Raw genomic sequence first — 12,772 nt, 5'->3', positions numbered from 1 at the left:
ACTCAAAGAAGTTTCAAAAAAAATACGAATCCGTGAATATGTATACAAATTTACATACATAACTTATAGAAAAAGTAGGAGACGAATAATATAATTGTTATAGATCTCTATGAGGTTGGAGGTGACGACTCTGCAGAATGGACAGGTCACACTGTTGTCCTGTTGTAGAGAGTTGACACAACTGGCACAGATTGTGTGTCCACAGCCTGAAAATTACATGAAATTCCAATCTGCATTCTTTATGGACAGTACTGTATACAATTTTTCAAGATTTCACAAGTCCTGTTAAAAACTCACGTAAAACCTTTGGGGCACGGTTTCCGGCAATGTCTGTGAATTGTTGCAAACAGATTTCGCATTCGAACCTTGTCTGCGAGCGGGCAGCACGACTGTCTTCTATCTCTTTACGAGCCTCGATGAGTTCTCGACGTGCATCTTCCAACTCCTAAAATGTTGCCTGTGCACATTCATATCACGTTGAAAATTGAACATACCTGACGTAAAACAATGTTCTCCACATCGAGGGAATCCAGAATTCCGGCGAGTATATCGACATCCTTCAAGTCTAATGGTATATACTGGGTGCGCCAGCGGGAAGAAAAAAAGATTCTGCATTTTTTGGTGTAAAAATTGTGAAAAAATGTTGAAAATAAAGAATGTTACGGATTTTCGAAAATTTTCGAAAAATCTGGATTTCAGGTTTTACAAAAGTTATCGTAACTTGATTGGTTTTATTCTGAACTTGATGAAAACAATATTTTTGAGTTTGCGGTGACGAGAGCTTTCAAAAAAGTATAATCATGACATTTTGAGAACTTTAATTTTTGACACACGGTGGCCCAATTTTTGAAAAATTCGAAACTTTTCAAAATATAGGCATGATTATAATCATTTGAAAGGTCTTAACGCGCTGAATTCAAAAATATAGGTTTCATGACGGTTGACCTTGAATGTACTGAGATACGGTAGGATTTTCGGAACTAAAATTTTAAAATTTTCGATTTTACTGAAAATCTGACTTTAGAGTTTGTTGGGAAGAACTTACATCCTTCACAGTTGCGTCAACTATTTTCTTGCTTTCCTCTCCAGATGATGGATTCATATTTTCTATAAATGTAGTCCTCAATATATTGTACAGTATCTTCGATCGATCTACATTCTTCCAAATCGACTTAAAATCTTGAATATCTTCAGCTGGAGCTACACACGACTGAATCTGGAACTTGTGACGTCCAGCATCTGATGGGAATCTTTTAAATGATTGCAGCATCACTTTGATTTGCTTTGAGTCTCCTGGTATTATTAGTCCAGTGTTCGGACTAGCCCAAAACTGTTTCGGTGCCGTCGTTTTCACTTTGAAGCATACTGAATTCGATGACATGTTCTTGAGTGTCATGTGAGCGGTGACAACATCCGTGAATGGACCAGTGAACGTAAGTCTATCATTTGGAGTCACTTCCAGAAGAGATTCCATATTCGACTAATTTATTTCTGTAATCAATATTATGTATATTACGTGGGAGCATGTGTAGAAAGTAATCAAGAAAAAGTTAAAAAAGGAAAGTGTTTTAAAAAATCATTCCAAAAACTTGACCACAGCTTTAGAACGGTCTGAAAAACAAACATTTTTTTCAAGCCGAGTTATTGGTACTCAGAGTTAGGTAAATAAAAGTGAGACATTTCACACTTCCTCAACAGATGGGTAACTTCTTATCACTCAAAACGTCATTTGTTTACTCTCTGAAACAGGAAGGAATTCTCATTCATAGGAGAGAAATTGACAAAGTTACTTGTGGAAACTTTTCCGAATAAATAAATAATATTGTTGGGGGCATTAGCAGTAATAACATTCCATGTTGGAGTAGCGGGGGCAAATAAATTAAGGCTAGAACGGTGACAATATTGTAGTTATCATGAGACGTAGACCCAACTTGAAAAAAACGAATCCGTATATACACAGAATTAGAAAAAAGGAGTACAAAGCAGAGATGTAAATACATAGATAGAGACATCTTAGTGGTTGTCTCCGAGAATAATATAATTGTTATATATCTCGATGAGGTTGGTGGTGACGACTCTGCAGAATGGACAGGTCACACTGTTGTTCTGTTTCAGAGAGTTAACACAACTGGAGCAGATTGTGTGCCCGCAGATTGTGTGCAAGCAGATTGTGTGGAGCAGATTGTGTGCCCGCAGATTGAGTGCCGTACTGTATATCATTTTTCCACATCTTACAAATCCTCAAATCACATTTTAAAAACTCACGCCCGCAACCTGAAAATCACATGAAGTTCCAATTTGCATTCTTTATGGACAGTACTGTATACAATTTTTCAAGATTTCACAAGTCCTGTTAAAAACTCACGTAAAACCTTTAGGGCACGGTTTCCGGCAACGTCTGTGAATTCTTCCAAACAAATTTCGCATTGGAATCTTGCCTGCGAGTGAGCAACACGACTTTCTTCAATCTCTCTACGAGCCTCAATGAGCTCTCGACGTGCTTCTGTCATCTCCTAAAATGTTTTGGATTTCCAGGATTTCTGTCAACGCAGCCCTCACCTGATGGATCTCTTTTACGGTTTTCAAGTGGGACCAATGATTTTCTTCAATCTTTTGACGTGCTTCTGTCAACTCCTAAAATGATTCGTTGATTTTCAGGATTAACGCAGCACTCACCTGATGGATGTTGTTTACGTCGTTCGAGTGGGTCGCACGACTTTCTCCAATCTCTCCATGAGCCTCGTTGAGGTCTCGACGTGCTTCTGTCATCTCCTAAAATGTGTCTTGTTTGACTGTTTGCCTACAAATCACGTTCAAAGTGAACATACCTGACGCAAACGAATAACCTCCACGGTTTCAGATGATGGCTTCTTTATTGCTATAAACGCCGCCATAAAAAAGTTGCAGCAAATCTTTGATGGATCGGCATTCTTAAAAATCGACTCAAAATCTTGAATATCTCCGGCAGGAATAAACCATGAACTTGTCTTGCATGATCGAACCATGAACTTAGCAGCTGGTGGGATTTTTTCAAATGGTGGCATCATCACTGTGATTCGCTGTGATTCTCCCTGTCTAAGGAGTCCAGAGTACGGATCAACAATACAATTTTCTTGATCCGTCGTTCTCACTACGAAGCATACTGGTTTCGATGACGTGTTCTTGAGTGTTATATATGCGGTGAAAGCACCGCCGATTGTACCAGTCAACGTAAGTAAGAGATCATTTGGAGTCACTTTTAGATGAGGTTTCATATCCGACTGTTGTATTTCTGCAAGCAATAGTATATTACGTGGAAGCGTTGTCAATCGGACGTTATTTGAGAAAGGACGTTATTAAAACAATTTTCTGGAAATAAAGACATTTCATACTACCCAACCGAGTTTATCTATGATGAATTACTTATTATCTCTAAACACGTAATTTGTTTGCTACTTCAAAAAAACATATGTAACGGTAATTGCATGTGGAGTATAATTTTGATGATAATTCAGGAAAGGTATTATAAATTCACGACACTGCGCCGCATGGGGCTTTAAAGGCGCATCTAATTGGTTCGAAATGGTCTTGAAGCGAAAAACATTATTTCCATTTATTTTTAGACCTGCAAAGCTCGAAAATACGGTATTTGGTCTTTTTCAACTACGAGACCACTCCGCGAAATTTCGGATAAATTAGATGCGCCTTTAAAGCCATGCGGCGCAGTGTTGTGAATTTATAATATTACTCATCCGCCGGTGGCTGACCACTCGCTCAAAGTTCGGCCCGGGGATGGGGAGTGGGTCTCGTGGCGACTACCGTAGTAAAAAACTTTTTAATGACTAAAGTACGGTAGAGAGCATAGTTGTCCGGAATCCGGATTCCGGAAATTCCGGATTCCGGAATTCCGGGTTTTTTTTGACATTCCGGTTCCGGTTCCGGATTCCGGAAAATGAAAATTTTCATTCCGGTTCCGGATTCCGTATTCCGGTTTTTCGGAAAATGGCATTCCGTACAACTATGGTAGAGAGTCACCGTAAATCAAAATTTCGCAACGAGACCCACTCTGCGACCGAACTTTTAGCGAGCGGTCAGCTACCGGCGGATGGGTAATACCGAACAAAACTTTCTGGAATCGTCTCTAAATTAAACAATGTATCACTGAGTCGGTTCGCTTGAAACCGGGTGGAAAATGAAGACATTTCATACTTCCCCCTACCGAATTTGTGATAAGTTACTTCTTATCTATAAAAATGTCATTTGTTTGCTCCCTTAACCCAACATATGTAACAATAATTGAATGTGAAGTGGAGTGACGTGTCGATATGAAAATCAATAAGGCGACGATAATTTGGAAAGGTAATTAGATTTGATAGAAATTTAGTTGAGAACATAGCAGAATTTAAATGGCTCAAACTGGTCAAAAATGTTATTTATAGTCTTCTAAAGTTCCTCCATCTATTCCACCGATAAAATGTTTCAAATAAATATAAGTTTTTTCAATTTCTTTTTGTTGCTACTTTTATTTACAAGAAAAGTGTATAGGAACGATCATTTGAAATCTCTCAGATATTTGACCAAACCTTTGAAACGGTTTTAAAAGTCCTTACTAGCATGTTTGGAATCGGGTCTACTCTAAGTATAACCTACTGCTACCACAGAAAAACCGTATCAGTGAGTCGGTTTGTTTGAAAACCGGTGAAAAACTTATTATATCTGAAAACGTCATTTATGCTCCCTCATTCAACTGAAATTGAATTTGGAGTGAATCTGAAAAAGGCAGCAGACGGTTTTCAGATGTTCCATAAAATGGAAAATGTTTCGAAAATCTATAACTTCCTCATTTTAAAATTTTAAAAACTGATTTTCAGCCTAAATTGAAGCACAAAACTTCCGCTATCACTGACTCCTCCTTATCATCTGTTTGCTCTAAAAACTCCCGAAAAAGGGGGAAAATTAAGAAACTTTGTATTTCAAAAAAAGCAATTTAAATGAAATTAATAATTTATTAATTAACTAATTTAGCACCGGCACTCTAATTACAGGGATAATTTCTATATCATTATTACAAATTACCAATGAGCACTTATTAACATTTTAAAATATGAGAAAGACGGGGATACGGTAGGTCAGATAAGGGGGTTACCCGTTGGGTGAAAGGAATGAATTGGCGGGAAAATATATTATTAATTAACTAATTAAAATTTCTTTAGCTCGTTGTCGTCATTGGCACTTGGTGGGTGGATTGTGTGGATCTGGAATCAAAGGGGTACTGTAATTTTCGTGACGGGACCCAAATAACTCACATTTTGTCTCTGAATAGCACTCTGGATAAGCGATGGTCTCTCCCGGACACTATTCGAGAACTCTCTGGTAGTGTCGTCACGCTCCAATGCAATATCAGTATTGTCTGATGGCATATCGATGCTGAAATAATTTGTTTAGTTTGGTGGCCGAACTTTTTACTCCTGAGAATTCTAGTCCCCCAATTTCTTACCGATGTTCTTGTGGATCTGGCAACGGTCTTCCGGATAGTACTGTCTGAGCAGTGGCCCGAGTGATATTCTCGACGTCATAAGGCCGTGGACCACTTCCCACCGAATTTATCATGTAAGCACCTTCCATGACGCCAGATGTGTTGCGGGCGCGGCTGAAAATAAAGAGTTGGGGTGTTTTATAGAAAGATTAGAACTTGCTGATCATTATAAGCTAAAATTCGTAAAATTTGGGTAGAAAATAAGAAAGTTATGGAATTTCGAAAATTTTCGAAAAAAAACATTTGACAGGATTTCCGCCAAATTTGCTCTGAGCTTGTTTTCATAGACATATTTGAAATAAGCGCGTCAAGGCGGTTTGAATGAGTATAATCATGCCTATATTCTGAGATTTCTGAAAATTGGGTCTCACCACGACTTTAAAAGCGCATAGAGTAGGTAAATAACCAATCTCGTCCAAAGTGTGTCATGATTATACTCATTTGAAAGCTCTTGTCACGCTGAATTCAACAATCGCAAGGAATATTGTTTTGGAAGAAAATTTATCGAAAAAACAAACATTTTCAAAAAAAATCTTTTTTTAATCCACTAAAACCGTCATAAATCGATAAGTATTCTACAGACTTTGTATTCATCAAGTTTTTTGAACTCAGCACGCCAAAACGGTTCGAATGAGTATAATCATGGCAAGAAACCAATTAATTTGAGATTTTTGGGTCTCATCACGACTTTAAAGGAGCATACGGTAGCTAAAAACTCCTTTTTCATATTTCACCCAAAGTGTGTCATGATTATATTTATTTGGAAGGTTTCGTCACGCTGAATTCAAAAATGTAGTTGAATCTAAAATTGGGCCAAAACTCATAGAGATACGTCAACTTAAACTTTTCGAAATTTTCGAACATTTTCGAAAATCCATAACTTATTTAGTTTTCGACGGATTTTCATGTTCTCCTGCTCAAAACACTTCATTTCTTTTAATCTATCTCTAAAAATAATAAAAATATAAAAATATTCCAGAATCCGCCTATGGTAGTTTCAATTACTTTGAATTTTTCGAGTTTTTCGAAAATTTTCGAAAAACTTTGAAAATGTGTAACTTATTCAATTTCAATGACAATTTTTTTAATTTAGGCTTATTTTAAAGCTAAAAACCTGATCTTTTTGGGTTTCACAATTCGAAAAAGCTTACCGCTTCGCACAAAGCATTATCAGGGCACATATGAATAGGAGCAATGCGACAAGTACAACCAACAGAATTACAGTAAGCAACGTCTGTGTTCCCGTATTTCCAGTGGATAGAAGAGATACCGAGGATATCTGCATCGGATACAAATCATCGGAATGGGCGGTCAGAAGACGTCTTAGTTCATCTCTTCCAATCGGTTTCGAATTATCCATACTGTAGACGAACACGTGGCTCTTCTTCATATCAGTCTTTCCATCATCCCCTACAAACGGTTGGGCGACCAGTATTCTCGTGTCGAGACCCAAAATCTTTGTCAATTTCTGCTCCACGTCATTCGGATCGATATCCGATTGAGGTGTGTCTTTGGTGAGTTGTACGACGTTAGTGTCAACTGACAACACGTAGATATTGAGTGGCACGTGTACAGTATGCCGTCCGTCGGTTACTGTAGCTTGCAGTTCGAAATGTGAAATTTGAGATTTCTCCAAAGACCGTCCCAATTGGATGAGTCCATTTGTGGAGTTTATCAAAAAGTGATCTACGCCATCGCCCTCTAATCCAAACTTCAAATTCGCTGGTGTCACGTCGAGATCCCTTGCTTGTAGATGTGTCACTGGAGTCATCACGTTTGCGTTTTGATCTACAACACCCGCCAACGTGGAATCACTCAACAGATGGAGGAAAACGGGGGCATTGTCGTTGTCATCGAGTACAGTAACCACCACGATAGTTTGCCAGGGGGAGAGTTTTGAGGCGGATTCTAAAAAAAGATAAATTTAAGAAAATCGAGTATTTTGAGCCTAAAAACAGGAAAATCCCTCAAAAACTGAAAAAGTTATGGATTTTCGAAGATTTTCGAAAATTCTCGAAAACTTGAAACTACCATAACTCTATCAGTTCTGCTCCAAGTCAATTTTCAATACTAGATTTGAATTCAGCGTGACGAGACCTTTCAAATAAGTATAATCATGACACACTTTGGATCAAAGTGGTTATTTACCTATTGTATGCGCCTTTAAAGTCGTGGTGAGACCCAATTTTCAGAAATCTCAAAATATAGTCATGATTATACTCATTTGAACCGCCTTGAGATGCTGAATTCAAATATGTAAATGAAAATGCGCTCAGATCAAATTTGGTAGAAATCCGGTCGGTTTATTGAAAACTGATTTTTCGAAAATTTTCGAAATTCTCTAACTTTCTTATTTTTAATCCAAATTTTACGAACTTTAGCTTAAAATGATCAGCAAACAGTAATCTATCCATAAAACATAAAACCTACGTTCAACAAGTGCATCACTCTGTCTTTTAGCCATCATTCGATTCTGCTCAATCACATTGACAGTCAGAATGTAACTACTCTTCTTCTCTCTATCCAACGGAGCACTCGTGTAGATTTGACCACTTTGCGAGTCAATTTCAAATTCTTCTGTAATTAAGATAATTCGTTTCCCTAATTAATTAGCTAAACTCACTAGACTGCGTGTGGAATGCGTATCTAAACTTTTGTCCGTTTTGACATCCCGCCTGGACACGGATCACTGCTTCATGGGGGTTGGAGTTCTCTTTCACTTGAGCACGATACACTTTTTGGGTGAATTCGCAGGATTGGGAATTGGTTGGAGACGGGGTGCCAGATGATAGACGGCCTTCGGCGAAGATTGGGAGCTGAAAGAACAATAAAAGTGGAATGAAATTGTAGCTCTTGAAATTTTACATATTTTACCAATTGGAAAATGTTCGATATTCATAATTCCTGGGAAGATACAGCGCTTTAAAGTTTTGAGGCGAGAGCGCAGACTACCAGACACGCTAACCGTCTGCACCATCCCCCTCTATCTCTTTCTCTTACTCCTCAACTTTGACGCGTTGTATCTCTTGACTTACTGTAGCTATCGAAAAACTTTCAACTAACAAAATGTGTAGAATTTCAAGGGCCACATTTTACTAGTTGACTACTTTTTTGAATGACTCACCACTGTCCAATCCCTTCCCTTGCTATTCTCCGCAGTCACATTCAGCTCATGCACCCGATTCGCTTCATTATCCAACGGCCGTCTTGTCAACACCAGAGTTCCATCACTTCTCACTTCAAACAACCCGTTTACCGTATCCACCAATCGATAGACTATCGGCTCTTCTCTCCCAGATACAGTAGGCCCTGCCACGACTTGTCGGATCTCTGTTCCAGGTGTCATTTGAGTGGTTACAGTAATCTGTTGGAGGTTAAGATCTTTAGGGAACTTGGGCGTGGAATCTTGGAAAAGTTGAATGTGTACAAACGTCTCTGATTTTAGGGGCGGTTTTCCAGAATCCTGGGCGGTCACCTTCAGTTCCTGGTACGCTGGAGCATCCCTAAGATCTCCATTTACCCTTATCAAGCCTTCCCTGGCGTCAATCGAGAAGAAATCCTTGGGTTCTATACTGTAAGTCACTTCACTATTCTCATCGGCATCGTCCGCTCTCATCTGATACACCGGACTCCCTACATACATAGATCTTAGGATACCGATCGTCTCCGGATGCTTCTGGAATTGCGGGTAGTTGTCATTGACATCTAGGATTGTCACATTCAGCCGGGCTCTGGCTATTTGGTTGTTGGTATCGGTCTTGGCAATAATAGTGAAGAGATACGAGTCGTGGCGCTCCCGATCCGCTTCGAACATTATAAGTTTTCCGTCTGGCGTCAAGAAGAATGGCAGGTGGGAGGTGGTGTCCTCGATGGAGTACTTGACGCCATGATCCTGGCCGGTAGTACCTAACGGCGGCTTAATCTCCAACTCAATACCCGATTTGTAGTTTCCTTCTAGGGAATAGGCCGTGTAGAATGGGGAATTGAAGGTAAAAGTTGTGGATTCTGTAGGTAACCCAAGGGGGACTATACGGGCGGTGACGGCTTGGGTCGGGAGGTCGAGAGGGGCCAGGGTTCGTGGCTCCTGGGTTACTGTAGGTGCTGGGGTCTCAGGAGCAGAAGTCGCTGGGGCCAAGGTCGGTGTCTGGGTTACTGTAGTCTCAGACTCCTCGAAATCTTCCGTCGGCAGCAATGTCGGTGCCACTGTCCTTGGAGGATCTGTTGGTAAGGTTGGTGATGGTTGGGTTACTGTAGGTTCAGGAGTCTCACGAGCAGCGGATGGTGGTGACAAGGTCGGTATGGTTGGTGGATTGGACTCCTGGGTTACTGTAGGTACCGCTGTCCTAGGAAGCTCTGTCCCTTGGGTTACTGTAGGTACCAATGTTGTCCCCACTCCTCCTTCTACCCCCACAAACACCCTTGTCTCCGCCAATATCTCACCACCCCTCCTCGTCGCAATCACCACATCATTAACCGTCTTTTCAAACGGCTTCATCACCGCCACACGTCCCTCCGAATCAATCGATAAATGGTCTCCTGATATGAAGGTGTACTCGATGTCATCTGTCTTGAGCCCATTCGATTTTATGGTACCAACGATGGTCCCCACTGGAAGACCAGCCAGCACACGCCATGAGTACACGTTTTGAGAAAATTCGAATTGAGGGGGCGGAGCCTGTGTAGCCGGTGCCTTCGTCCCTATCGTCACTTCATTGTCCACTTGCTCCTCGGCCAAAACTACAGTAACCTTGACATTGACAAACGATGACATCATTGGGTCCCCTCTATCCTCTGCCACGACCAAAAAACTGTATCTTGGTTGCTCCAGGCCTCCCAGTACAGTAATCCGTCCTGTGGAGTCCACGTGGAAAAGATTACGGTACTCGGTGGGTTCGATGGAGTAGGTGATTGGGTCGTTGTCGGTGTCGGATGCCTCGACGACGCCGAGTTCTGTTGCGTTTTGAGATACGGTGAAGAGGTATTCGGGAGCGGAGAAGGTGGGGGCGTGGTTTGGTGTAGGGGGTCTGGAAAAATAAAATTTTTATTTTGTTAAATAGATGACTATTTGCTGATCATTTTAAGCTAAAATTTGTAAATTTTGGGTTGAAAATGAGAAAGTTACAGAATTTCGAAACTTTTCGAAAATTTTCGAAAAACGGATAGAAAAGGATTAGTGAGAGTCTGGGATTTTCGAAAAGATTCGAAAATCTGTAACTTTGTCAATTTTTGCTCGATTTTGGTAAATTTTAGCTTAAAATCTTCCAAATTTTTAGAATTTTCTATTACTTACTTTGTCTTTCCAGGCTGCACTTCCAATCTCAACGTAGTGTCGGTACTATGCCTTCTGTCGCTTGCCACCACAACACACACCACATTTCCATCAGTCCGTTGGTCTTTTGGCACTTTATAAGACACTTTTCCAGTTTTTGGGTCAATCTGGAATTGAGTGTCACACGGCTCTCCTTGAAGTGAGTATTCCACGACGTCATTATCTGGATCCATGGCTTCAATGGTAACAATGGGGAATCCGATGGGGATATCCACTGGGATACTTCCAGAATACTCGTCTTTTGTGAATTTTGGTCCAGATCCTCCATCTGATCCTACGACAACTACAGTAACCTCTGCTACACTCGTCGCCTGTGTCTCCTCGTCTCTCGCCTCAATTTGGAGGGTATACTGTAGCTGTTTGTCCAATTCGGAGACGATTCTAAGATGGGCGGTGCCTCCTGGCAAATGGACAATGTCAAAATGTCCATTATCATCGCCTCCGATTATTTTGAAGTGGACGGATTGGCCCCCGGAGGTTCGTAGTGGGAAACTCTCCGTCGTGCCCTCTGTAACATTCCAGATAAGAGGTTCGTCGAGAAATAACGGGCGGTCTGAGGATTCTGAAGAAGACGTCGCGGATTCAGAAGATTCTCCGTCGATGTAGACAATGACGTGCGTGGAGTCCTGGAAGAAGAAAAAATTCACGTTACGATGGTCAATTTAAGCTAAAAATCATTGGTTTTGGTAGGGAATTCGCAGAGTTATGGATTTTCAAAAGTTTTCGAAAGTTTTTGAAATTCGATATTGCCACAAAATGAGCTCAGTTTTGATCCATATAAAGTTTTATTCATATTTTTGAATTCAGCTCGTCACGACGGCTCGAATAAGTATAATCATGGCCTATTTTGATATTATAGATTTTTTGGGCCATGCGCCTCGTTGGACCGATTTTTCGAATTTTAGCGAATATAGGCATGATTATATTTTTCCGAACCGTCTTGGCGCGCTGATTCTGAATATGTAAGTTTCATGGGTCTTGCCACGAAACTGACTGAAATACCGTAGGAGCAGTATTTTCGAAAATTTTCGAAAACCAGTAACTTGGTCAGTTTTTGACCGTTTTGGCTCAATTTTACCATAAAATAACCGGAATTATTAGAATTTCCAGTGAAAAAAGTTTATAGTGAGATTGGCTGAAAAAACCCATGGCCGAGTTTTCGAGCACGTGGCCTAGAAACCCAAAACTAGTCCCCGTCTTCAAAATTCTAGGTTTCGAGTCGTTCTTTTGGTTTTGTACCAGTTTTAAACGAGTTTTTTGGTACTTTTTATGATATAAAATTCAAAAAAAAAATTGGAGGGAAGATTTGAAAGCGAAATTTCACAACAAAAAATGCTCAGAAAAATAATACAAGTTTTATCAAAATGAAGCCCTTGAAATTCTACATACTTTCCCAATTGGAAGTTTTTTGATAACTATAATCTCTAAGGAGATACATAGCTTTAAAGTTTCAGGGTTAGAGCGCAGACGACCAGACACGCTAACCGTCTGCGCTCTCACACTCTCTCACTCCTCCAACTTCGACGCGTTCTAACTCACTACGTTGCAGAGCTATTAAAAAACTTTCAACTAATAAAATGTGTAGAATTTCAAGGGCTACATTTTTCTAGTTGACAACTTTTGTCTAACTCACATGATTCCCATTCCTGTCCACTGCCTCTACAATCAAGTCAAATTCGTCCATCTCATCGGGAATTCTCTCATCTCCGACAATAATTGTGCCATCCTCTTGAATGAACACCAACTTCCGTCCGGACCCTCCGACGATTCGATACGTCAACCGATTCTTCTCACTCACATCCCGATCGTGTGCCTGAATCCGTCCGATTCGTGTTCCCGGATTACTATCTCCTCGTTCCATCGACATTTCCACGTCATCTTCATCAAATTCCGGCTGGAATTCGTTCACATCTCGAATTGCTATCTGC

General features: G+C 40.4%; 2 protein-coding genes across 2 annotated transcripts; both read right to left on the bottom strand.

Moving 5' to 3' along the window:
• Positions 1-63: 63 nt before the first annotated feature.
• Positions 64-1,474, bottom strand: GCK72_011612 (uncharacterized protein; the record flags this gene model as incomplete). The annotated part of the gene is made up of 4 exons (XM_003102245.2): positions 64-206; positions 298-445; positions 495-557; positions 1,046-1,474. 4 exons carry the CDS (start codon positions 1,472-1,474, stop codon positions 64-66), a joined length of 783 nt encoding a protein of 260 aa, XP_003102293.2.
• Positions 1,475-2,333: 859 nt separating this feature from the next.
• GCK72_011611 (uncharacterized protein) lies at positions 2,334-3,254 on the bottom strand (the record flags this gene model as incomplete). The annotated part of the gene is made up of 4 exons (XM_053728569.1): positions 2,334-2,513; positions 2,560-2,634; positions 2,677-2,772; positions 2,829-3,254. The coding sequence occupies 4 exons, from the start codon at positions 3,252-3,254 to the stop codon at positions 2,334-2,336; spliced, it is 777 nt and encodes a 258-aa protein (XP_053588146.1).
• Positions 3,255-12,772: the final 9,518 nt, after the last annotated feature.

The sequence above is a fragment of the Caenorhabditis remanei genome, chromosome III, assembly GCF_010183535.1.
Source record: "Caenorhabditis remanei strain PX506 chromosome III, whole genome shotgun sequence".
Taxonomy (NCBI): Eukaryota; Metazoa; Nematoda; class Chromadorea; order Rhabditida; family Rhabditidae; genus Caenorhabditis; species Caenorhabditis remanei.
The sequence above is the reverse complement of the archived record's forward strand: the minus strand, read 5'-3'. Positions and strand labels throughout refer to the sequence as shown.